The sequence below is a fragment of the Notolepis coatsorum genome, assembly GCF_963971535.1.
Source record: "Notolepis coatsorum genome assembly, chromosome: 17".
Classification (NCBI taxonomy): Eukaryota; Metazoa; Chordata; class Actinopteri; order Aulopiformes; family Paralepididae; genus Notolepis; species Notolepis coatsorum.
This window is the reverse complement of record NC_140181.1, coordinates 61,409,986-61,437,959: the sequence shown is the minus strand read 5'-3', so window position 1 is coordinate 61,437,959 and position 27,974 is coordinate 61,409,986. Positions and strand designations below refer to the sequence as shown.

Sequence of the window (27,974 nt, the reverse complement as noted above, 5' to 3'; positions counted from 1 at the left end):
ACACAGATCCCACAGAGGCGGCGGCTCTGCTGCTGTACATGTAAGGTTCTGTACTGAAGTCCTTCCATTAGAGAAAAGCCCCTGTAATACTAATGTGATTACCAACGTAATGAGCTGGTGTCATTCTGAATTCAGTTATATATATATATATTAATCCGTTCTCTGAGCACAAATGCTCTTTTTCAGCAACGCCCTGCTTCACACTCACACAGTTCCATTCACACCCGGGAGCTGCCCAGTACAACCACAGTCTGACACTGTTGACCACTAGGAGCTGCCCAGTACAACCACAGTCTGACACTGTTGACCACTAGGAGCTGCCCAGTACAACCACAGTCTGACACTGTTGACCACTAGGTGCTGCCCAGTACAACCACAGTCTGACACTGTTGACCACTAGGAGCTGCCCAGTACAACCACAGTCTGACACTGTTGACCACTAGGAGCTGCCCAGTACAACCACAGTCTGACACTGTTGACCACTAGGAGCTGCCCAGTACAACCACAGTCTGACACTGTTGACCACTAGGAGCTGCCCAGTACAACCACAGTCTGACACTGTTGACCACTAGGAGCTACCCAGTACAACCACAGTCTGACACTGTTGACCACTAGGAGCTGCCCAGTACAACCACAGTCTGACACTGTTGACCACTAGGAGCTGCCCAGTACAACCACAGTCTGACACTGTTGACCACTAGGAGCTGCCCAGTACAACCACAGTCTGACACTGTTGACCACTAGGTGCTGCCCAGTACAACCACAGTCTGACACTGTTGACCACTAGGAGCTGCCCAGTACAACCACAGTCTGACACTGTTGACCACTAGGAGCTGCCCAGTACAACCACAGTCTGACACTGTTGACCACTAGGAGCTGCCCAGTACAACCACAGTCTGACACTGTTGACCACTAGGAGCTGCCCAGTACAACCACAGTCTGACACTGTTGACCACTAGGAGCTACCCAGTACAACCACAGTCTGACACTGTTGACCACTAGGAGCTGCCCAGTACAACCACAGTCTGACACTGTTGACCACTAGGAGCTGCCCAGTACAACCACAGTCTGACACTGTTGACCACTAGGAGCTGCCCAGTACAACCACAGTCTGACACTGTTGACCACTAGGAGCTGCTCAGTACAACCACAGTCTGACACTGTTGACCACTAGGATCTGCCCAGTACAACCACAGTCTGACACTGTTGACCACTAGGAGCTGCCCAGTACAACCACAGTCTGACACTGTTGACCACTAGGAGCTGCCCAGTACAACCACAGTCTGACACTGTTGACCACTAGGAGCTGCCCAGTACAACCACAGTCTGACACTGTTGACCACTAGGAGCTGCCCAGTACAACCACAGTCTGACACTGTTGACCACTAGGAGCTGCCCAGTACAACCACAGTTTGACACTGTTGACCACTAGGAGCTGCCCAGTACAACCACAGTCTGACACTGTTGACCACTAGGAGCTGCCCAGTACAACCACAGTCTGACACTGTTGGCCACTAGGAGCTGCCCAGTACCACCACAGTCTGACACTGTTGATCACTAGGAGCTGCCCAGTACAACCACAGTCTGACACTGTTGACCACTAGGAGCTGCCCAGTACAACCACAGTCTGACACTGTTGACCACTAGGAGCTGCCCAGTACAACCACAGTCTGACACTGTTGACCACTAGGAGCTGCCCAGTACAACCACAGTTTGACACTGTTGACCACTAGGAGCTGCCCAGTACAACCACAGTCTGACACTGTTGACCACTAGGAGCTGCCCAGTACAACCACAGTCTGACACTGTTGGCCACTAGGAGCTGCCCAGTACCACCACAGTCTGACACTGTTGATCACTAGGAGCTGCCCAGTACAACCACAGTCTGACACTGTTGACCACTAGGAGCTGCCCAGTACAACCACAGTCTTGACACTGTTGCAGTTGGGTGTTAAGTGCCTTGGTTGGTATTGAGGGAAGGGAGAGAGTTATTAATTTGCTTCCCCCCCAGATTTTTCCTGCCGGTCCAGGGGATTGAACCGGCGACCTTCCAGTCACAAACCCACTTCTCTAACCTTTAGGCCACCGCTGCTATTCTTACTACTTACTACCTCATATTTAATGGCGGGCGGTCGTTCAACAGACCAGGAGCTGTGGGCTTTTGTCTAATACAACAGCACTACAATGAATAAAGCACAGGTGACATTCAGTCACTGAGTATAATACCTCCCCCCTACTTCCTGTGGCTACTGTGTATCATAGCACTGCTATCTTAATGGTGGCACCATTATTATTTGAATGGTGAAAATGCCTCTCCCCCCCTCTCCCCCCCCCCGCAGTGAAAGAGAAAGAGGACCTACACCCTGACGTGGAGTCTCAGGGTATGAATGATGACACCTTCTGCGAGTACAGGTGAGACACACGTCTGCTGGCACCAGCTGTGATGCCAAAGTGTTTGTCGGAATCTGAGGGAAACTTTGTTATTGTTTTTTTTTGTCTAGTGTGAGTGATAGCGATATGGACGTTAACAACCATTATCTTAAAACAGTTCTCGCTATAGAAAGTTATTCGTCATCATAACATTGTATGTGTGTGTGTTATTTCTCCTCTCCCAAAAGCGTACCTTGCACGCTGGATCAGCCCAAAAATGAGTGATGTCAACACATAATGGGCTACTGTAGGTAATCTAACAGTGTGCTGTACTGTACTACTGTAGCTACTATAGTTAGACAACCACAAGCCTTGTGTCCCTATAGATTGGTGTGTTTAGTGCTTTGTGCTTGGAGTAGAGGGTGCTTGTGTGTGTGTGTATTTTCCCATGAGTGTATATGAGCGTCATGTCATACCTGCAGGTATTTGTGTTTGCGTGCATGTGTGTATGCGTGCATGTGTGCGTTTGTGTACGCCTCTAAAAGCTTTGCTGTATGCGGCTCCTCCATGTCATGTGATTGCGGGTGACATATTTAGGCCAAAAGACTACAGCATATGACACCCTCACACACCTAATAGTGTGTTCAAATCCAGGTGGTAGAGCCTTGAGCTCTCCCTGGTGGAAAGTGAAAGAGAACAAGACATGTTTTTTTATGATATAATAAGTCCTCAGCTTGGATACATCCATCATTTTTCCATCATACTCCAACGATATTATATCATACAGCTACTTAGACCTGAAGAACAGGAAAAGAAATAAATAATTATAAATAAACCCTGTAGTATCAATTATTCACACACCATCCAGCCAGGTGCTGAGATTGATAAGTTACAGGATACTAGTAGCTCTAAGTAAGCTCAAATCCATCCACCATCCACGCGTATTATACCTGTTAAAAATGGCATGAGAAATACACCATTTTTGTTTACTGATGTGTACTTATTGTAATAGAAATGTTGATTGCTATTGCATTCTGGGAGTGGAGCTTTAAACATGGCTATTCCCTCATCCCTATTCCCTTTCCGTTTTCTCATTTATTTTCATATAAATGTAAATATGTAAGTAACCCCCCCCCCCCCCCCCCCCCCCCCCAGACAAACAAGTCATTTTCAGCTTCAGAATGCATCTCCAATACTCCCAGTCATTTTAGATGTCACAAACTCCCTGTCATTTGATACGCAATTTGGTTCAAATGTCATCAGTCCATTGAAGTGAACATAAACAGCCAGTAGTGTGGCAAAAATGCCACTTACATTCAAAATTGTTTTTGTTTTTTAAAGCTGAAAGCAGATTGTGCGTTACAATAATTCTAGAATTATTTTGCCATCAGTGCTGTGATGACAATTTTGGGGGAAATTGGCTAATTTGTGATCTGACTAGAAAGCTCTACAACACAGTACAACAAGGAAGGAGTGGGAGTTTGTTTACATGCAAAAAAAAACTACCTACAAGAAACAATGCTGCTTTCAGCATCGTATTATTCAAATTTATGTTGAGACATCAGACATTATGCTCTTAATTGCAAATGTACTGGCCACGTGGGACTATGTGATGGACAGTGGTGACAGCCAGTCAGGTGCTCTGTGGGCGTGTACAGCACCAGAACAATACATCCCATTCCTGTTCCAATTGAACCCGATGCCTCTAAGTTTGTTCCTCCGTCACATGCTACATCATAATCCAATCCAATCCAACTTTATTTGTATGGCACGTTTAAAAACAACATGGTTGACCAAAGTGCTTCACAGTAAAAACCATAATATAGTAAAAAACACATATCACTCAATCACTTTAAAAGACGTTCTGGACATACGGTTCATGTGCAAATATAGAAAAGAAGGTACCTGCCCATTCTGAACTCCAATACAGGATAGTTATTACACTATACAAACATGATGGAGACGCCGTTGTCCATTGAAACATTGATTGATTGATTGATTGAATTGATTTTTTTAATTTAATTTTTTAAACATACATTTGAAGCAAGCAAAACATTCTTAAAGAAAGTCATCAAGGATAAACACAATAAAGTTGAAAGCTTCTTTCCATTTTGGTCCTTAATGCGGGGTGGGGGTTGAGCAGCATATGTTACAATACAGCACCTACAACATCTAACAACAATAGGCACAACAACACATCAGAAAACACCTACGCCTATATATATAACATCCTTATATATATTCCTTGCATCAGTGTTTCTTGCAGTGTGACCTCCCCTTATGTTTTGCATTAGCAAGCTGTCTCAAGCACTGCCATCAGTGCCAGGTGTGTGTTTCCTCTATTGCAGATACAAAAGAAACTCTTAAGATGTATGCTCCCAATTGTGGTAATGTCCCTTTAGGGGGCCAACAGTGGCTTAGGAGGTAGAGCGGCCATCTGGTAATCTGAAGGTTCCCGGTTCGATTCCGGCTCCCTCCCGGCAGCACGTCAAAGTGTCCTTGAGAAAGACACTTAACCCCTAACTTGTTATGGTTTGTAACCGACCCCAATCGCACAACACAAGACAGGTATGAGAGTAAGCCAAAACAGGGCAAATATTTATTATAGGACAAAAAGCGGCACAGTCCCTTTAAGGGAGAACACAAAAACACTAGAGTCAAGGAAATATGGAAAATGCGGCACTGTGCCTTTAAGAGGCGAACAGGCTAAGGGACTAAGGCTAAGGGCCAGGGCTAAGGGCCAGGGCTAAGTGTCAGGACCAGGATCAGGGGCACTGGAGAGGGGGACAGGGACAGAGGCCTGGAGAGGCGGGCTGGAGACAGGGACAGAGAACAGGGTTAAGGCCTTGGACAGGGCGAGGGCCAGAGCTGCTTACAGGGATGAAGACAGGGTTCCGACGGCGGAGGCCTGGCACGGGAACAGGGGCCCGACGGCGGAGGCCTGGCACGGGGACAGGGGCCCGACGGCGGGGGCCTGGCAGGGGGACAGGGGCCCGACAGCGGAGGCCTGGCACGGGGACAGGGGCCCGACAGCGGGGGCCGGGCACGGAGATCCTCCTCGGATGCTGCAGACGGGCAGCGCAGAACAAAGGGGGTCCCAGGGGAACGGGATGGGAACAAGCCATCCTCCCGTGGAATACTAGGGAGCGACGACGAGCCTGGGTCCAAGGGGAACGGGATGGGCACACGCCGTCCTCCCGTGGAATACTAGGGAGCGACGACGAGCCTCACCCCAGGAACGAGGATCACGAAGAGACGCCTTCCTCCCGTGGAATCGGGAGCGATGGCGAGCCGCCTTGACGTCTGGAGTGGGAACACTGGAAAACCTCCCGTAGAGAATTAGAGAGCGAAGACGGCGTCCCACTCCAGGCAAACGGCGACAGGTGGTGATGGCTGGGCCGTCGTCTCACGCCGGAGACGCGGCAGGTGATGGTGACGTACAGAATGGTAACGTACAGCACTCCATGAACACAGACACAGATACAGAACGACCCGACCAGGACTGGAAGGGAGGTCCAGGTATATAAAGCCCTCTGGGGCGCTAATCATAAACTATGACAGCTGCGTGAACGGTAGTCCAAGGGTGGGGGCTGGTGAAGAGTAGAGGAGAGTAAATCATCGCAAGGGTGGGGGCTGGTGAGGGAGAGTAGACAGGGAAAGGTTCAGGGAACAGGCGAATCCTCACATAACTGCTCCCGACGAGCAGGTTGGCACCTCGCATGGTTGACTCCGCCGTGAATGTGTGAGTGAATGGGTGAATGTGAGGCATACGTTGTAAAGTGCTTCTGATTCTGGCTTCTGTTATATAAATGCAGTCCATTTATTGTTGTTGACGTTAGACACTGTGAACCAGCCAGTAAAGTGCCATGTGAATAGATAATGGTGACAGCCAATGCAATGTGATGAGGGGTAACAGATGACCTCTGTGTATAATGACACCCCTTCTCCTTCCTGTTTCAGTTAAACTGATGCCCCGCTGTGTCTTATTTGTCCCTCTGTCACATGTCAGATCATTATTGGTGTAGCACTGGGTTTACATGCCGGGAGCGCTGCACAATCCTACTCTGGTCAACAGAAACCATGGCCAAAAGCTTAGTTTAGTTTATTATTTTGTTTATCAGGGACCATGTACAACAAACATTAATCTCAATTAATGAGGAGATGCATTGCACAAGATTTATCTAATCAGCTAAATACAGACATACAAGACATACAAGACACAATACAAAATACATTATACAAATAAGCAATGCAAAATACGATTTAGAGATAATAAAATCACATAACAACATCATAGCCACTTTCCATAATCAAAACCTACCCCCCTCCCCAGCCAACAGCCTAACAGGAGAGACTGTGCGCACTGCGCCATGTGTCCAGTCAGTCAACATATCTGTGCGGTAGGGCTGTCCCTGACTAAGGATTTGGATAGTCAACTATGATTGGCCAAAATTTGCCGTTAGTCGACTATTAGTCGACAAAAAAAAAAAAAAAAAAAAAAAAAAAAGTATAATATATATATATTTTTTTTATAATTCCATTTGGGCTGTGGGGGTGCTTAATGTCTGAAGGAGTCGACTGAAGGCTTCTTGTCCTCTGCAAAAGCATGCAATTGGTCCACTGATGGATACATCTTGATATTTGTCTAGTCTAGTGTGTTCATTAGATGGGTGAAATCCTCTTTCAGTGCCTGTTTTCGTAGGCAGTTAGCCTCTGGTATGCGTGCCATTAGCGTTAACCGCGCTTCTACGCCTCTTTTCTTTTGGAAAGAATAAAACAATTAATTATTAAATTTTTTTGTGTGTATTCGACTAAGAGGTTGGCAACGGCTCCTTTCGACCGATTAGTCGACTAATCGACTAATAGGGGTCAGCCCTACTGTGCGGTCACTAAGACACGCTCTCCATGGCACGTTTGCCAAGCGCACTCGTGGATCTTAATATATCATCATTAATAACTTTGATTAATCATCGCCTAAGCTAAACTTGTGTTCCTAATTCAATTGCCTAATGAGGTTGTTCATAGCTTGGTTAATATGGTTATGATTGGTAACCTATAAAAAAAAGCACTGATACAAACTGTTTTGTTATTAATATCAGGTTTAGTGCATAAAGAACAAGGCATTCTAAATATAAGCCATTTCAGTGCAATGCCTCCATTATGTTGATGGCACCAAAGAACAAATTCAGATACAATTATGAATTCCAATATACTTACATTTACATTTACATTTAGTCATTTAGCTGACGCTTTTATCCAAAGCGACTTACAAGTTCTGTACGACAAGTCATCAGGAAGGGTACAACTCTATCAGCTGAGTAACAATGTTCATCAAAGTGTTGCGTGTTACAGTGTAGGTTAGTTTATTAGGACAAGTGCATGACAGTAAGGTTAGTTAGGGTTAGATAAAAAAAATGAAAAAAAAATGATTATATTATTATTTCAGATAATGGTTGAAGAAGTGCGTCTTAAGTCGACGGCGGAAGATTGGACGGGTTTGCTGTCTTAACTGGGGTGGGTAGTTCATTCCACCATTGTGGGGCAAGGATTGAAAATAGGCGGCATCTCTTTGATGACCCTCCCGGGGCTTGGATAGGAGTAGGTCTGAGGCGGCCAGAAGATGCAGAGCGTAGGGGTCTTGAGGGTGTGTAGTTAGAGACCATTGCCCGGAGGTAGGCGGGAGCGGTTCCGTTTGCCGCACGGTATGCTAGGTCGAGGGCCTTGAAGCGGATACGTGCAGCAATGGGGAGCCAGTGCAGGTCCCTAAGAAGTGGGGTGACATGGGCCGACTTCGGTAGGTTTGAGATCAGGCAGGCCGCTGCGTTCTGAATGAGTTGAAGAGGCTTGGTGGCAGTGGCCGGGAGGCCAGCGAGCAGTGCGTTGCAGTAGTCGAGGCGGGATATGACTGTTGATTGGACGAGGAGTTGGGTGGCTTCTTTTGTCAGGAAGGGGCGGATCCTTCTGACGTTGCTCAGGAGGAATCTGCAGGTTCTGGTTGTCGCTGCGATGTGAGCAGAGAAGTTCAACTGGTCGTCGAGGACAACACCAAGGTTCTTGGCGGTCGGGGACGCGGTCACAGCTGCCTTCTCGACTGTGATGGAAAGGTCGGTCAGGGGGGAGGATTTGGCCGGCAGGTGGAGCAATTCTGTTTAGCTTAGGTTCAGTTTGAGGTGGTTGGTCGTCATCCAGGCGGAGATGTCGGACAGACAGGCCGAGATCCGCTCAGAGACGTGGATATCTGAGGGAGGGAGGGAAGGAGAGGAAGAGTTGAGTATCATCGTCATAACAATGATACGAGAAGCCATGAGATAATGTTACCCAGTGATTTAGTGTAGAGGGAGAAGAGAAGGGGTCCTATGACCGAGCCCTGGGGGACACCCGTCCGCAGGGGGCGGGTGGCCGACAGGGTCCCTCTCCATGACACTTGGTAGGAGCGGTCATTGAGGAATGATGGCAGCCATGTCAGCGCAGAGCCAGCCACTCCCATTCCTGCGAGGGCCGCGAGGAGGATCTGATGGTTGACTGTGTCGAAGGCTGCAGATAGATCTAGGAGAATCAGGACAGAGGAGAGGCCTTTTTTTTTTTGCTAAGTGAAGTGCCTATGTGACCGCAATGAGGGCCGTTTCTGTGGAGTGGCCAGTCCGGAAGCCAGACTGATTAGGGTCTAGGAGGTCATTCTGTAAGAGATAAGCAGTAAGTTGGTTGGATACAGCACGTTCAAGTGTTTTAGAAAGGAAGGAGAGAAGAGAGACAGGACGATAGTTGCCTATGACGGTGGGGTTCAGGGTTGGTTTTTTATCAGGGGCGTGACTCTGGCTTGTTTTAGGGAGGTGGGGACCACCCCTGAGTTGAGTGAGGAGATGATGGTTGCAGTTAGGAATGGGAGGATGTCCGGTGCTATGGTCTGGAGGAGTGGGGAGGGTAGCTGGTCCAGCTGGCATGTAGTCGGACAGTTCGACGTTACCAGTGTCAGGGTCTCGGCTTCTGTAATGGGAGAGAAAGATGACAGAGTGAAGGATGAGGTTCTCGATTCAGTATTTGGAATGGGTGGGGGTTGGGAGAAGGCGCTGCGGATGTTCTCCACTTTTTCCTCAAAGAAGATTGCGAAGTCTTCGGCAGAGAAAGATGAGGGAGGAGGGGGTGGGGGGGGGGGGGGGGGTGAGGAGGGAGGACATGGTAGCATGCAGTTTGCGAAGATTCTTGGCAGAGGCCTCGATCCTATGGTGAAAGAAAGAAGCTTTGGCATTAGTAATGGTTTTGGAGAAGGTTAACAAGAGGTTGTGATATGTGTCGATGTCAGCAGTGAGGCATTACTTTCTATACTTCTATACCGCTCTCAGGACCTGTCTTTGTTCTCTCACTGCATCCGTCAGCCATGGACTGGGTGGGGAACGGCGGGCAGGTTTCTCAACGAGGGGACAGAGCTTGTCGAAGGAGGTTGCAAGGACTGAGAGGAGGGTGGAGGTTGCTATCTCTGTGGGGAGAGTAGAGAAGGTGTCACTCAGAGGTAGAGCGTATGTCAGAGGAGAGGGTGGAGGGGGATAGGGAGGGCAGGTTGCGTCTGAGTGAGACGGTTTGAGTTGGGGTGAAGACCTTTCGGTTAAGCATGAGAGTTAGTGAGAAGGATATGAAGGAATGGTCAGATACATGTAGGGGAGTTACCGTGGTGTTAATGATGCTGGAGTTACGGGAAAATATGAGATCCAAGGAGTTGCCTGCTTTGTGGGTGGGAGGCATGGCAGTGGGAGTCAGGTCAAACGATTGTAGGAGGGAGACCACTGGGACTGACTGAGATGAGTCAGGCAGGTAGAAGTCGCCCAATAGAAGGAGAGGGGTACCATCTTCCGGTAAGGAGCTTAGAAGCATGTCCAGCTCAACTGTGAAGTGATCGGGTGGACCTGGAGGGCGATAGAGTGTAACAATGGTGAGATTGAAAGGATTAGAGACAGATACTGCATGATATTTGAAAGAGGAGAGTGACAGTTCTGGGAGTGGTGTTAAGTTTGTAGCCCATGAAGGAGATGTCATGAGGCCAGTGCCTCCACCCCGTCTGGAAGGTCGAGGTGTGTGAGTGAAGTTATAGTTTGTAGATAATGCTGCAGGTGTTGACTAGTTATTGGGAGTTATCCAGGTCTCAGTTAGAGCCAGGAGCTGCAGATTTTGACTATGGGCGTAGGCAGTAATTTTCAGCTTTCTTGACTGCTGATTGACAATTCCATAAGCCTCCCCGTACTGTGACAGGTGTATTAGTGGCTGTAGGAGGGTAAGAGAGATTAGCCGGGTTGCTAGCAAACTGGCGTGGATGGGTTGATTCTGTTCTGGAGGAGCAGATTGTGGATATAGGTATGAGACACATTGTGGTGTCAAGAGTGGCAGGGAGAAAGTTGAAGGGAGTAAGGCGGAAGCGAGGTAGTAGAGAAATAGCAGAGTGGGAGGGAAAGATAGGATTATGGTGTACTTAGCACTAGGTGGATCCCTGGATCCCTCTGCGGAAAACTCCAGGAAAACTCCTCTCTTTGTCCCTCTTCGTTTCTCGACGCTTCGCTAACGCTAAGCCAGCAAGTCTTTAAATCACTATCACTAATTACTGATGAGTGACACCTGCAGCAAAAGGCCCATGCACAGTGGCCACGCCTCCAGTTTCTGTCAGCTGGGTGAAACAAATTTTCAATTAACAATTCCCACAACACAATTTTTAGTCACACACTTCAGAATGATGTACACAAGTATTATTCAGTTAAATGATCCTACCCTCTCTGCTGTTTGTCATTAGAATGATTTCAACAGAGAAATAGCTGGTATTTAACAGACAAGTGCCCACTCAACTACACAAAAGCCACATGCACAGTGGCCACACCTCCAGTTTCTGTCAGCTGGGTGAAACTCATTTTCAATTAACAATTTCCACAACACAATTTTTAGTCACACACTTCAGAATGATGTACACAAGTATTATTCAGTTAAATGATCCTACCCTCTCTGCTGTTTGTCATCAGAATATTTGTGGAAATGATCAGATGCACATTTATCTTCTAGCTTGTGGTTATAATCTATCACTTCTCAGGAATATCTTTAACCAAGCAAGAGTGTAATCATAGAAACCTTTATTAAACTATTTATAACCTACTTCAAAGTATCAGGTGTGTGTGTGCAGTTTTGTGTACTGTATGTGTGTGTGTATGTGTGTTTCCATTTGTGTGTGTGTGTGTGTGTGCATTCACATGCGTGTGTGGCCACATTCTTACGTGTGTGTTTGTATGTGCATGTGTATTTGTGTCTGTGTACATGCATTTGTGTGTGCATGTGTGTATCCACACGCGTGTGTGTGCATCCATTTGAATGTGTGTGATTGTATGTGCGTGTTTGTGTGTATATATGGGTGTTTTTATTGATGTGTGTGTGTGTGTGTGTGTGTGTGTTTCTGGCTTTTGTATTGTGTTTAGAGTCCTCTGAGCCCTTTTGAAGGCCTTTGTCTCATGCTGCCACTCTGCTTGTCTGGGGAGCTGAAATGGCTACAGTAATTGTGCTTGGAATAATATGTTGTTTCTAGAGGTTATCCTCTGCCCAACTTCAGGTGTCCTATAGCTGATGAAGGTTCTGTGTTGTCCTCTGCTGGATGGAGAGTTAGCTGGATGGAGAGTTAGCTGGATGGAGAGTTAGCTGGATGGAGAGTTAGCTGGATGGAGAGTTAGCCGGAGGGAGAGTTAGCCGGGGGGAGAGTTAGCTGGAGGGAGAGGGGGTCATCCCTATGTTCCCCGTGTTCTATGTCCCCCCCCCAAAAAAAAAAAAAAAGGGTCCTATGTTCCCCGCTCCCGAAAAAAGGGTTCTATTTTCCCTGGCGGTCTCGCTCCCGAAAAAAAAGGGTCAAAAAGGGTCATATGTTCCCCCGATCCAAAAAAAAAAAAAAAAGCCCCAAGGAAGCAGCTCGCCACCAAGGCTGCCCGTAGAGCGCACCGGCTACCGGCGGCGCTCGCCACCAAGGCAGCCCGTAAGAGCGCACCGGCTACCGGCGGCGCGAAAAAGCCACATCGTTACAGGCCCGGTACCGTGGCACGCCTTGCCTGGTCAGAGAAATCGCCCAGGACTTCAAGACCGACCTGCGCTTCCAAAGATCTGCTGTCATGGCTCTTCAGGAGGCCAGTGAGGCTTATCTGATCGGCCTGTTTGAGGCCACCAACCTGTGCGCGATCCACACCAAAAGGGTGACCATCATGCCCAAAGACATCCAGCTGGCCCGCCGCAACCGTGGAGAACTCGCTTAATTTGGCTTTGTTTTTCTACATTCATAACCCAAAGGCTCTTTTAAGAGCCACCACCGTAATCATGAAAAATACATTCCATTAACTCATTAATTCTACATGCTTTTTTCCCCCACCTACCCAACCTCCTCTAATGTACAGTTTCTTCCCCCTCAAATGTATACTCTCTTTTTAGAAACTCTGTCTATATATATATAGGCTTATATATTATTCTGTATTTATATACTGTATATATAGGCTACATTATTCTGTATTTCTCAAACGATTACTATAGGCCAGGGGTGGCCAACCAGTCAGAGACTAAGAGCCACAAAAATGACTGTGGTACCACAAAGAGCCACACCATATACCAGCGTTTCTTAACCTTTTTTTTCAGTCACGGCACCCTTCATGTGTTTATAGGTCTCACCCTCTGGCCTCTGAAGTTGCTAATGTCTTTTTTATTTGGGCCTCACAGGGTAAAAAGTACCCTGTAAGACCCACGGTTGCAAAATTACAAAATCACTTTTAGCCATTTAAAAAAATATTGTTTATTTAAAAAAATGTAAGCACATGTATAGTCAAGTGGTCCTGTTGTTCAGCCTCACAATGCTATTTGATAGTAAATGTGTTTATATGTCCCACCCTCTGGCCTCTGAAGTTGCTAATGTCTTTTTAATTTGGGCCTCACAGGGTTAACCTCTTAAGCCCGAGATATACAGTAAAAGTGTATATTTTCAGCATTACGTTTGTTTACCAATTATTTTAACTGTTATTAGTGAAATATAAGATTATAGAAATCTAAGGGCATTGAGTTGGAAACCGGCGCATATTGACAGGAGGAAGTGGCACAGCCAAAAGTGAGTGTAGTCTTTTGAAGGAAGAGACTCAGGGCTTTCGAATTTCGAAAAACTACCCTACCCAGCTCACACCAGCCCCTGTCAATCATCTGACTTCTGAATTAACTTTTTTATTTCTCTTATTTTTTGGGATTATCTCCCACAAACCTGAACGTAAGGTTATGTATATAACCAAGTTCTATGAATACTGGTGACGCTCAGCGTCATCTGCACGCACTTCACTTCGTGCACGAGCACTCAATAAAAAATTCCACAATGTACCTTTACATCCCAACATTCGTCTGGCCACACCCCTATCCGCTTACCTTCATAAGCAGGTGTGTGGTCACCTACTCGCCTCCTTTCCAAACTTTCACCACAAGGCGAGATCAAGGGCCGCAGTGGCGTCCTGACGCTGAGCGTCACCAGTATTCATAGAACTTGGTTATATACATAACCTTACGTTCTATTTCATACTGGCTGCCGTTCAGCGTCATCTGCACTACAGGAGCTGAGCGGGAGCCTGAAGCTCGACAAATGTACCCCACTGAGGCCCCCCGCAACCATCAGACCGGAGAGGACCGAGCCCCCCGACCCTCCCTAATGGAGGATACCCTCCCTATTGGAGGACGGGAGGGAGACGGATCCGACCGTGCGAAGAGGAACTCAAGCAACTCAACGCACAGGGTGAGCAGATTGTGGCTTGACCCCATGACTACGCACACGCACAACCCGCATGCCACCAGGGAACGAACGGAAGGAACAACCCTCGTTACTGCCCCCAAAATCACGGAGTCAAGAGCAAACTCAACCCCGTGGCAAGGCTGTAGCAGCAGAGCGCGAAGGAAGACCCAGACCCACTGAAGGGACTGGATCCCCTTGAAAAAGGGGGGCCCGGAGAGGTCAATGATGCCAGGCATCAAGACCCCACCAGGCGGTCACTTAGTGACACCGCCCCCCACATCGCCACCGTATTCGGATAGGGCCCCTCCAAGAGCGGGCCCTTTCCCCCCAATAGTACACCGCCTGGCACACTGACCCTGCAACACAGGCAGTCAGCATGGCCGTAAAGCACCCAAAAAAGGTTAACCAACGGAAGCAGGCAGCGCACCGGGGAAACCAGGCAGCAGGCTGTAGACCTGAGCCTGGAGCACTGCGGACGAGACAGGCGCCAAAGGGGTCAACTGAAAACAGCCCCCCCGGCGGAAGGGGCGTATGCTGGTGTTGTTGAGCACCATGACAAAGCCTCCATCAAAAAAAACCCACCCAGAGGGGCTCGAGGCAGAGAAGGCTGACACGATTGGCAGAGATCATGAACGTGCAGGGGCACACTCAACCGGGTAACCCGGGAGTTGACTCTGCTCCAACACACCAGGGAATCAACCACCCTCTCGGTACACAGACGGTGGTTGTTCCTATAACCCCTCAAGAAAAAGGGTTATCCCAGGCCTACGGTTTCAACGAAACATTACTTCGGACCGGGCCCGGCGGCTCGGGAAGCACACAGGGTTACCAGAGGAGGTCCAGAAGACCACCCCAACAGCCCCCTCTTCGCCATGCGTGAGAGAGGAGCGAAAGACAGGAGAACCAGCCCCTTACAATAGTGCCAGGTACAACATGTACCCAACAAAGGGTCTCCATAACGCCTAACCCTGTGACACCCGGGCCGACCCGGCATTTTTCCCCCTGAAAAAAGCGCAAGTCCCTCAGGGTACCAGAACAGCAGATCAACGGGTTAACTGACCTGGACCAGCGTGACCAGAACCAGTCCCGTGCCCTAACCACGCCGACATGCCCACTCCAGGAGAGGGGGCAGAAATGCGTGTTGATCTAAAACATGAAAAGAAGGCGCCACCCAGACGGTCCTATTTATACCTCGCTCAGTGGCCCACCCCCAAGGGCGTGAGACCCCTCTACCTACAGTATGTTCTGATCTATTCCGTTAACATCCCCCAGATATGAACGAGAATCCGTCAAGACCCAGTAACAGGCTCTCGGAAGAGGACAAAATCCCCCATCCCAGTTGCCCTATAAAAACGCTGTTTTAATAACAAGCAACCAAGGCGTACTAGCCTCCTGCATGATTCTTAACAGAAACACCCCGAGTCAGCACTATGTATGCGTCAGGACCCAAAACATATCAATGGACAGTCTAACCAGACCCCACATTGATCCTTCAAGGCGCCTGGGAGAATGACAAGAAGGTTGTCGTGCTTCATATTCTCCACTCTTTTTATTAAAAAAGAAGAAACGGGGAGCTCCCGTAGCTCACCGCATATCTCGCCGCTATTTCTGCGTCGGGGAAAACCGTGCTCGTCACGGATCTGGGGGACACGAGTTTGATTCCTGGACCCGCCGTCATTTCTCAGAATGTCTTCCCCTGCTCTACATCCCATTTCAACCTGTTTCTGTCGGTCATGCTTGACCAGAAAAGCGATAAACGCTAAAAAATAAAGTAAAAAAAAAAAAAAAAAAAAACACCGACTGACATGAATCCCACGTGACGCAGCCAATGGTACATCCCGCCACCCTCACCACAGAGGAGAGACGGAACTCCCCAGAGAGACTTCCCACGTGAGCCATAGATTGAAAAGTCATGGTAACATTGAGTCATGTGACCAACTGACTCAAGTTACACGTATATAGAGCGTAGTAGAACAGTAAGTTCCTACGCTCTGCCCCGACAACTTGACAACAACAGATCCTACATACGGGTCTAAACTCACGGAAGCCGTTGTCCAATAGAAACGTGCCTAGTGACGTTTGCTATGACGGGGGGAAACCCAAGACTCAACCGCCCGTGATAGGTGCGGAGTCTGGGAAACCCTCCCCCCCCCCCCTCCTTGCCAAGCCGCCTAACAGCTTGGCCCTGACCGAATGAAAAGAGATTCCAATAACCCCCTGACAAATCAGCCCAACCCTTGCATACGACAACAACAATAGCCATATGATACCTTCAGTAGCAATGCTAATGAATAGCGCAAGCTAATTCACTGCACGCTAACCACAGACACATCTGTGAACAGGGTTTATAGCAAGACCAAGTTGTGTGTGTGTGAACCCGACACCCGTATCTATGTTGTAAGACACAGAAAATCTGATAGAGAGAGCGGCTGAGGCCTTGCTTAAGCTCTAACATGAAAATAACGTCTAGCCCTCCTATCAAACCCATACTAGCGAAAGAGTCACACATTGCATCCCCATCATATGTTTGGTGAATAAACACACAGTTTGTTAACAAAAAATACAGTCCCTCTTTAGGAGGGACTCTTTATTTTCCAACAAAAATCATAGAGGGGCCCGGAAGGGAAACAGGGGGGGACCACAGAGGGAAAAAGTCAACTGAAGTCTTAGCGACGCCTGCCACGAGCCGCTCGGGGCTTCCCACCCCGCGGAGCCCCGGAGGGACGTAAACGATCGGCGGCTGGTCTCGATGATCCCTACCGTCACCTCCGGGCGTAGATGGGCCGGCTGCAGTGGCGGAGGCGCCCACTCTCCTCCTGGCCTTCTTCGCTGAAGGTCCAGCAGTGGCGGTGGTAGCAGCGGCGGCCACGGCGGAGGAACCTTGACGACGCGGCGGCCGTCTGACTCCACCGGCAACATCGGGCGGGGGGAAATGAGGCTGGAGCACGGAGCGCTCCTCCTGCATCTCCCTGCAGGTTGAGGTCATCAGCTGCAGTGCCGACCCGAATAGTCCAGCCTCGGAGAGGGGTGCCGTCAGAAGGGGAGTCCTCTTCTTCTCCGGCACACGCGCCTGCTCCAGCCAAAGGTGGCGCTGGATCAGAGTGGCCAGGGCGCGCACTTTCCCAGCGGCTATAGCCTGCGGCTGAATCAGATGCAGGATGGCTCTTGCCGACTGGGAGAGCTGATCATGCTGTAAATCAGTCAGCTCTGTGCCGCCCGTCAATATCCCGGACATGAATCTCGCCAGCTGCGCGATGTTAGAAGTGGCAGCTAGAGATTGTGTTCCAGAGATAAATGACTGGTCGCTCCAAAATGCCAACCGCCTCGCCGATTTCCCTTGGGGAACCGGCTTCCGTAACGGCTCCCACACCACCTCAGGACAAAGGAGCGCCACTATCGGCCTATCAAGCCGTGGCACGCCCTCCTTCATGCCGTCTACCAAACCCGCCACCCGCGTGACTTGCACGTAGGCGGGAGTAAGGCCCATGATGTGGGAGACCACCTGGCCCTGACGGACATAGGCCGCCATTGAGGGGAAAAATGGGTAGACAACGTCCACCCCTCTCACCGGGCGACGTTGCCATAGATGACCTATGAGATCGTCAGGGACAGGAACAGGCAGTGGCTGCGGCAGCGGCACGCCGTTTGCGACTGCCGCCGCTGCCATGAGCTCGGGAAACAAAGCACGCAGTTCCCCCTGCATACTTTCCTCCTCCGAGCCCGCGTCCCTCACATACAGCAGACTACTGGTTAAGGAGCCACATTCTGATGTGGCTGATAGCAGGGCATCCCGCCGCCGAGTCGGAGGTTCTAACCCAACATCTGCGGACGAGGAACCCCAAGGAGACATCTCACCCCCCTCCAGTGTTACCTGGACAGGCAGGGGACATGTCTCCACCGGGCCTTCAAACAAGAACCTGTCCGCCTCTATCATGTAGTCCTCTGTCTCCATCGGGCATGTAGAGACCGACACATCCTCATCTGTCTCCAGCAACTCACCAAAACCAGGCCGTTCGTGTCTGCAAGCCACCATCTTGCGACGGGAGCGAGCTGACGCAAAAAGTTTGCGTCTCAAATCCCCCGCAACCAAAGGAGCTGGCCGCCCAACAGCGGACGACTCCCCGGAAGCAGAGGAACCAGAGGAACCAGAGCCGGAACCAGGCCATCGCACAGGAGACGGCACTGGTGCACCAGCTCCTTGGAGAGGCAAACTACCCATCGGACGCCTACCGGGCGTGGCTGCCGACCACGAGAGAGGCCTCAACCCCGCTCCAAGACGCACGACACAGGCGGCGATGGAGAACCGCTGGTGAAGAGTAGCGTTGCGAGCGCGACCCTCCGAAGTAGACATTATGATTTTCTTTCTAAATATATGAGAGAAAAAAAAATCAAGAAAAAATGTAAACACGTCTCAACTTTCTTCAGCTAACAACCTCGTCAAGTGTGGGATCTACCAAAGGCACTTCCTTGTGGTGAAAGTGAAGAAGGAGGCGAGTAGGTGACCACACACCTGCTTATGAAGGTAAGCGGATAGGGGTGTGGCCAGACGAATGTTGGGATGTAAAGGTACATTGTGGAATTTTTTATTCAGTGCTCGTGCACGAAGTGAAGTGCGTGCAGATGACGCTGAGCGGCAGCCAGTATGAAATAGAATGTTATTGCCATAAAACAGAACGCAGTTAGTGTCTCTACCTTTCTGTGAACGTCTTGCAAAAAACGGTGTTGCAATACGATGAAAAATGGTGGAGAAATTTACATTATAAAAAAGATGGCAGAATTCAGTACTGTATCAACAAAACCTTCTGTTTAATCATCTTCCCTTTATTTATTTGCTTCGATTTTTCAGGTCTGGGCCCCGTTCCTTGTACCTGGATAAGTTAGCCGGATAACTTTAACTGGATAACTGAGTTAGCCGGACTTTCCGGTTCCCCGTACGTGGATTTTCCAAATCACCATGACAACAGATCCAAAAGTTTGAGCCTGGTCGAAAGCAGAGTTTAAGTTCAAGTTAGCCTGAACCATCGCCACGCCCCCGCAAAGAAGTGACAGCCCGTTTCCTGAAACTATTCCCACAGTCTACGATCTGCATTATACCATTCTGAATTACGTTTTTGTGCTCCATTCTTCCAGAGGGGGCTTTTGAAATGTAAAATAGACCCAAAATGCTGATACTAAATTCACTTTGTCCTAAATAATGCACGTTATATATACCGTGGCGCTCGCTCGTGCGATGTACACATTATGTGGTTATTTTAATTGTAACTGGGATTAAGATGTCTGATGAGATGCGCTGTTTGACGGATTTGAGAAATTGAATGAGCCGTTGACGTCACATTAATGAATGAGGATAAAGAGATAAACTTCATTCAAAACAAAGGATATTCTAAACACGGGTCTCTCGTTCATTAATGTATAAACAATGAATGTATCCCATCTGGCACAGTGGTGCAGCGGTAGTGCTCAAGCCTGCCAACCCAGCGACCGGGGTTCAAAACCCGGTGTTTCCAATATGATTTTTTTGAATATAATATTAATGATTATACGCCAAAGTAGCCTGGTTTTAAGTTAAAATATTATAAATCTACATGCATTGAGGATGTCATTCTTTATATAGCTCTCAACGTGCACCAAATTGAATTATTCCTATATTGCAAAAAGAAGGAAAAGACTAGGGTCTCGAACCCCGGTCGTCTGCGTGATAGTCAAAACAACAACCCGTTAGACCACATTGGAGATAAGTTAAAGATCGACTATACATCAATCAATGGGTAAGAGAGCCGTATCGTAATTCTGTATAAGTTTAACTAATTATTTTCGCTAGCAAGATCTCATTTGATTATTCAATCCAGCAGGCAAGTTTAAAGAAATATAATCTGATTGATTGAGGTAATGAGGGACTTAAAATTAGCCTATAGATAACGCATTTAACTTGTCGGCGAGGCGATTGAGCCGTATTGCAATCTGTCAATAAAGTTTTAAATCAATTAATCAATCAATGCCGTTAGAGAATCAGGATCTCTGCCATCGATACGTGCTGGCTTTTCGCCTGAAGCGGCCGCGCGCATTTAGCCTGAGTCGCAAGTCTGGCTTGAGTTAACGAGACTGAATCCACCTTCGAGGAACAGGAAAATCCCGGCTTCGAACATCGGGTTAACTGAAGCTGGATAATGACATCTTGATCGACTTAGTTGAACCAGGTACAAGAAACAGGGCCCTGGTCAATTTTAGCATGGTGTTATTCACAGTCAAAGATTTTTATTTTTTTTTTAAATAGAATTGATATTCTCCTTTGGTTCATTACAATTTACTCAAGCCTAGTAACAGACACACTATTTCTGACACTGATCCATATATGTCCCTAGATTCAGATACCAAGAACATGTAAATTGACCATTTGAAAAAGAATTGTAAATGTTTATTCTACGTTAAGTTAAAAAAAAAAAAATTTTTAAAAAATATATATATATTATAATTTTTTATTTTATTATAATTTTTTTTTATGGATGGAAGAGCCGCACATTGACGGGCAAAGAGCCGCATGCGGCTCGCGAGCCGCGGGTTGGCCACCCCTGCTATAGGCATAGCCTATACAAACATGCAACATATTTCTTCAATGAGAAGAATATATAGGCTTATATATTATTCTGTATTTATATACTGTATATAATAGGCTACATTATTCTGTATTTTTCTCAAACAAAATCAAAGAAATACAGTAGATATGTCAATAACCAATCCAAAATAAGCTTTTATTGCAACCAACCCATCTGTAAGTCAAACAGTAAAATATTTATTATAATAATAATAACAATAATAAAATAATATAAATAGATACCTGGAGGTTAGAGAGAGAGAGAGACCTGGAGGTTAGAGAGAGAGAATGGGATATCTGGAGGCTAGAGAGAGAGAGATACCTGGAGGTGAGAGAGATACCTGGAGGCTAGAGAGAGAGATACCTGGAGGTGAGAGAGAGAGATACCTGGAGGTTAGAGAGAGAGAGATACCTGGAGGTTAGAGAGAGAGATATTTTATTCATTTTCTTTGTCCCTCTCCAACCCCTCTCCCACCTTCCAATTTGAATGATTGATTGAAAATGGTATTAACAGATTGCAGAATGGGTACAATACAGTACAGCTCAATACACACATTGTTAAGGGGATGCAGACCAGAGAAAGACTTTCGTCTTGTTTACATCAGGGTCCCCCATTTTCAATTCATCATAACATATGACATACAGTACATGACATACAGATACACAGTACTGCTACATCTATACATTTATGACATACCAGATTTACAAATACAGTACTGTTTGTGATACAAAAAGCGTCTAAAAAAGAGAGTATAACATTTGATGTAGAAACTGTACATTGGAGGAGGTTGGGTAGGTGGGGGGGGGAACTGTACATTGGAGGTGGTTGGGTGTGGGGGGGGGGGGGGGGTTGGGTAGGCGGGGGGGGGGGGAAACTGTACATTGGAATATCGACGAAACCTTTCTTGGTCCCATAAAAAATAATGGTTTAGAAAATGTTCAGGTTTTTTTCTTAAGGCGCAATCACATCCCTGAATAATAACAACAGCAACACATAACCGTGTATATTTTACAGAATTCGGCAGACGCGGCTATCGATTCACGCTACGCCAAACATTTTCGGGGGAAGCAGCAGAATTCGGCAGAACACTGGCCCCCCTCACCACGCATTGATAGGCCTACGTGCGAACCTCACACAACTCTGTCGCTTTTTCGGGAGTAGCGGGGAACATAGGACCCTTTTTTTTAGCGGGAGCGGGGAACATAGAACCTGGGGAACATAGAACCCGGGGAATATAGACATGCTCCCAGGGAGAGTTAGCTGGAAGGAGAGTTAGCTGGAGGGAGAGTTAACTGGAGGGAGAGTTTGCACACATGATGTTTTTCCTTTTCTTTTTTCAAACCACTTTTAAACTTTAATTATACAGTTATAATAATTAAAATCCAGCACCAAGTCGGTTAAAGAAACGCTCCCATTCCAAAGTGATGTTGTCATGAGTCGCCCTCCCCCCCCAAAAAAGAAAAAGAAATCAACACGTCAGCATATGGTGTTTGAAAGCCCGGCCCTCATTACATGGAGGCGGTAGAGGAGCTGAGGTGAGCCTGGATCCTGATCATGGCCTTTTTAAAATAAAAGTCACTTGAATGCTGCTCTGTCACAGTATTGGGAAGGTGTGCACCACAGGGGGTCGCTGCATTTTCACTGTGGCATTCTGCTGCTCGCAGATAAGGGCCACTTATCTTGGGTGCTCGAGGGTCGCCAGAGAAAGAGAGTTTGATAACGCTTGAAATGGGGACCTTATGTGGCTGGCATGGTAAAAGGGCTTATGAAATAGGGTAGATAAGATTGGTTATTAAAAGTCCACTCGGGAGAACAAACGCCAATATGGAATCCAAAGTTTCGGAGCATATATATATGCTTCAAATCCTACCCACGAAAAATGTTGCACTTCTGTTTGACGCAGGTATCAACGACACGCCACAAAATGGCCCTATCGTATATACTTGCCTCCGGACCAGACTTTCCTCTCGCCAGACCGCCGTGCGTCATGAATACTAAACGTAAGGAGAGGAAAAGGGGAAGGTATTACCAAACATGGACGTGCTGGGTATGAGAGAACAGGAGGAGGGAGTCCTGGGTGTTTTGAGGTGACCCTGTGTCTCTTGTAGCGAGACACCTGTGCCTTGGCCAGGTGCCCAGCCTTAAATTGGCATCTAATCTCCTTGGCCTGCATGTGGCCCTCTCGGGAATACCAGGAATGACAGGCTGTTTGTCTGGGATTGCATACCCTCGCCCCCACCTTACCCCCCCCTCTCTCTTCCTTCTCCCTTTCTCAATCTCTCCCTCAGCCTCTCTCTCTCTCTCTCTCTCTCTCTCTCTCTCTCTCTCTCTCTCTCTCTCTCTCTCTCTCTCTCTCTCTTTCTCTTTCTCTTTCTCTCTCTCTCTCTCTCTCTCTCTCTCTCTCTCTCTCTCTCTCTCTCTCTCTCTCTCTCTCTCTCTGTACGGAATGAGCTGTACCCTGGCAATTTCCATCGCCGGTTCTAAAGAGATTTGAAATTGCCTTCAGTCCTGAAGCAGTGGCAATTAGCAATTAGTGAAGTGAAGTGATTGTAGCAAGCCTTCCCCCCTGTCTCCCTCTCCTCCCCCAACACCTCCCTTCTGCGCCCCTGCTGCAGCCATCCCTCCCACCACCTGTAGTGATGCACTGAAGCCATACCAACGCAGTGTATGTAAGCTGTGTATGTGCAGCTGCCTATGTAATAGGATGTGTACATGTATGTGCTTGGATTTGATGTTTGTGTGAGTATGTATGTATGTGTGTGTATTTGTGTGTGTGTGTGTGTTTGCGCATGCATGCGCATATCTCAAAATTGGTCCTCCAATGCTGTCCTGTGGTGCGTAATATATATGTGTGTGTGGGGCCGGGTGTGCGCGGACTGATGCATATGTGTCTACCATCCCTTTCATAGTAATGTCGTGACATGTCTTGCCAACCAATATGGCGCAGCTCATTGGCCACAGTTCAATGATATTAACCTGCTAGTTGATTACAATCGCCTGCTGTTTGCAGACCAGGATGTGATGTGATGTAATATTAGGTAAGGTGCTGTATATTAATAGGTAAGGTACTATATATGAATAGGTAAGTATTGTATATCAGTATGTAAGTACTGTATATTAACTCATTGAGCGCCATCCTCTTTCCCCATCTGTACTGGCGGCAGCTTTTTTTTTTTTTACCATTTTCACGATATTTCACGATCTTTGCAGAGCTATTGTATATTCTATATTATAGCTATGGAGACAATAGTATGGCTCATTTGACAAACACTATTTATAGTCCAACATGTAAAAAAGCACTTGTTTCTACATACCCTCGTTCGTTCACAATCCCAAGATAAACATTGCCCCGTTTCAAAATAATCCAGGCTGGTTTTCTCGCAGCTGCTCGCTTGAAACCTATATTATTGCCAGGTCAAAGGTAAACACATGACCTTGTTTCTTCACAAAGCCGGGGGGGGGGGGGGGGGGGGGGGGGGGGGGTTGTATATCGGACGCTGCGATCATATAAACGCATGTTTTATGATGGAGTTTCGGTAAAGTACACGTAAAATAGACGTTACCTTTGGTTTAGAGGTACTCCATTTCTCACTTCTAGTCCAAACGTGTCTTGAATCAGAACAGGATCAATACATATAACGTTAGGTAGCCCTCATCCATCTTCGTCATCTGCTCGGGCCAGACTATAGACGGAGCCGAATAGGTTTCCTCATCGGTCGGTTTGATTATAGTTGTTTTACGTTTTACCAGTAGTGCTTAGTCCAACATAGTCCAACATCATAGTCTGGTGGAAACGCACTTTATCATCCATAATCATCATCCATATAATCCGTTTTGTCTTCTTCATAATATCCAATAGTTTGCTCGCCATTGCATTGCAGCCAGGTTACTATTGTGTGCTCGGGCCAGACTATACCACAGAGCCGAATAGGTTTCCTTATCGGTCGGTTTGATTATAGTTGTTTTACGTTTTACCAGTAGTGCTTAGTCCAACATAGTCCAACATCATAGTCTGGTGGAAACGCACCTTATCATCCATAATCATCATCCATATAATCCGTTTAGTCTTTTTCATAATATCCAATAGTTCGCTCTAGGCGATCGCGATTGTCGAACGTGTCCTGCTCACTGCTGCTCACAACAAGTACCTAGTTGTTTGGCGGCTGGCACTAACACTAATAGCTAGCCCATGTTCATAAGGTAGGTGATACTGCCACCTGGCGGATTTCAATCATCATTGCAATTCCAACGTTGTGCCAGGGAGCTCCGGCTGAGTGTTTAGAACGGGGATCAAAGGAAAAAGTATACTCGTCATTGGCGCTCAAGTATTGGCGGCGAAACACGAGTATACTCGTTATTGGCGCCCAATGAGTTAATAGGTAAGTACTGTATATTAATTGGTAAGGTACTGTATATTAATCAAGTTACATACTTGATATGAATAGGTAAGGTATTGTCTGTGTTTTCCACTGCCACTGACCCCCCTGCGCTCTCTGTGTTGTTTACGGTGACTGCAGTGACAGTGACGAGAAGCCTCTGAAGGGCTGCAGCCTGGGCTCCCTGATGGGGGATGAGGGAGGCGGGGACAGCCTCAGCAGGGACAGCATGGTGGACTACACCGACGGGGGAGGACAATTCAACGAGGACGGCTCGTTTATCGGAGAATATTGCGGACGGAGGTACAGAGGCTCCGTGGGCCAGGAGCCTAGTGGACCCAGCCCAGTCACGGCGTAGGGAGACAGACTCCTGAAATGGTCAAATCCCCCTTTTTTTCCCAAAACACATCTGATTGATTGAGCCTCGCCCCGGTGTCTCGGAGGGAGGAAATTGTCTCAAAAGCGCAAACTCTGCCTAATTGGCGCGCCATGCCAGGCACACTAAGGCGAGCGCTTCCGAGGATTTGGTTTCTAATAGAATCCTGGGCCCTGTGGCTGGAGCCAGGGACTAATACATCCTCCGTGGACTTCATGGTGAAGGCAGCGTGGGGGCTGTGTGTCTGTATGCGAGGATGAATGGTATCATTTGAATGATGCATGATTTTTTATAAGTGTTTCGTTCCTATCAGTCACAAGCCTCACCAGTGAATATTGATTTTTACACACTTGTGATGGATCTGCACACAAACTTTGCTTTTCATCATGCAAAAAAAAACTCCCTCCGTTATTTCAAATAATGCTGATATTGTTTTCGGGTTGGATAGAAAATTACAACAAGAAAATGGGCATTACACAATTTGCACTCGTAATGGGTATTTAAGTTTATTAGTTTGCATTTACCATTAACACATTATTTTACAAAGCTGTGTAACTTCCATAAAAAAATTACAAATTTTTAGGCACGAACATTCTGCCTTTGTGCCTACTTTTTGTATATTATTTGTATATACTGTAGAAAGGTTATGTTGGTTTTGCGCCCTTTTGGGTGAATGTTGTGTCATTTGCTTTATAATGATGCGGATAATGTGACATTTTTGTATCATGATATCAAACACATTAAAACGTAATGGGATGTGGATATATATTGCCAGTTATTTAACGTCACTTACTTGCCTGCTGTCGTTAGGATAATTACCGGGAAAACTACAGAAAGAAATCTTTCCCCTGAACGTCTTAGCCATCTACAAATATAACATTGAGGAAATTATGAGTCTTTTGTTTTAAGCCCCAACCCCCCAAAACGATTGAATATACCTGTGTGTATATATATATACTGTAGTACAAGTGCTGTTTCGGTAGGATGTGAAGAGGTTCCCAACAAAACGAGGGCCGGCTTGATCCTCTCACATCTTCGTTAGCTACGACTGCTGCCTCATCAAAGGCGCTATATTTTCCCGTCACAAAGTGAAGGGGAGAGGCAGTGCCTCTTTGGTTGGGATAATTGGAGCCATGGGACTCTGTACAATAATGGGGATGGGATTGACTACAATGTTGAAGATATTCCATTGTTAAACTTCTCACCGCACGGCCACTTTTGATCTCTTGGTTTGAAGTGAACATTTTTTTCTTTGTCTGTTAATATTGTTCATCTTGTTTATTGAGGCAACGTTTTTTGTGTGTTTTCATTATCTTCAAAGCAAGCGCCCCCACACACACACACACACAAACACATGACAAACAATACTGTGGGCTATCATGCTATTTACTTTACCTTTGTAGTGTGAAACCTTACAGTATAGACCACACTTCCTCTTCATTGCTTTAGGAAATGTACTGCCATTTGCTAAGCTCACACAGCTAATTGGGTCCATGGCTTCCAAGGTTATTCTCTCCCTCCGAAGCAGACTTCATCTCTGAGCAGGGCACACCGTGGAATCCTTAACACTTAAAATAAACCCACAGCCAATAAAAAATTCAGGACTTCCTCACTCACAACATTCCTATATCCTGTTTTACTAGCCCTGTTTGAGTAGGATTGTGGAACGGATCAAATATCAATTTTATTTGCGTTTTTCTCCTTGATGAATATTTCAACACAATGCATTATGCATGCAGGACTTCACCACATGTGGAAAGACATTTGGTGGATTTGCAATAAATTTGACCTTTGAATATTGGGCTCAAATCAGACGTGTTTATACCATTTGAATGTGGCTAATCACTACATGGAAGTAAAGTCGCTGTGGAATAAGGAATTAATTAAGAAGAACCGGAGTGGTAAATATGCTTACAAGGCATCCATACGTAGGCCTACTGTACCTACCCACACATCCTCAGAGCTCACAGATGCATCTCCTCTGCTACGGTTGAACTGGGCTTAGCTGCATGTGTATGTATCTGGTGACTGTGATCGTCTGACGATGTCTGACAAACGGCAGGAAGGGAAACGGTTAACAGAAATTGATTTATAATTGGACCAACTTGAGAAATCCGAGAAGGAAGTGACCGGCTTTCTCATCGAGCAATCCGAGACACCAAATGACCCAATCTCCCTGATAATCTCACTTGGACACGCGCAGCAGGGAGCTGGGAGAGTGGCAAGTCTGCCAAAAGCAGGTCCAGCAGCTCACATACAGTAGGAGTGTGACAATTGGAATCTAAACCAATTTTTCATACAAGGGATTTGTCTTGGTGTTTGATCACACATAGAAGACAAAATAACAACACACCTAAGATCATATAAAAAGGAATGGAAAAATGGAAAATAAGAATTTAACATTTTAAAGGGGAACTATCTTACTATTTCTTTCACTATTTGGGCAATTTTACACAATTCCTGTGAGTCTATGGAACACATCAGTACGTTTTTTCCCC

General features: G+C 47.0%; 1 protein-coding gene across 5 annotated transcripts in view; it reads left to right on the top strand.

Moving 5' to 3' along the window:
- The window catches only part of LOC311243566 (neural cell adhesion molecule L1-like protein), a 222,594-nt gene extending 195,322 nt beyond the window's left edge, over positions 1 to 27,272 (top strand). For 4 of the 5 annotated variants that reach the window (XM_084332833.1, XM_084332831.1, XM_084332829.1 and 1 more), the window contains 2 exons: positions 2,340 to 2,412; positions 25,242 to 27,272. In XM_084332833.1, the coding sequence (XP_084188959.1) occupies positions 2,340 to 2,412; positions 25,242 to 25,458 (290 nt within the window). In that variant the 3' untranslated portion in view covers positions 25,459 to 27,272. Of the gene's footprint in view, positions 1 to 2,339; positions 2,413 to 2,618; positions 2,678 to 25,241 lie in introns of those variants that run through there. The other variant, XM_084332832.1, reaches the window with a different exon arrangement.
- The last annotated feature ends 702 nt before the right edge of the window (positions 27,273 to 27,974 follow it).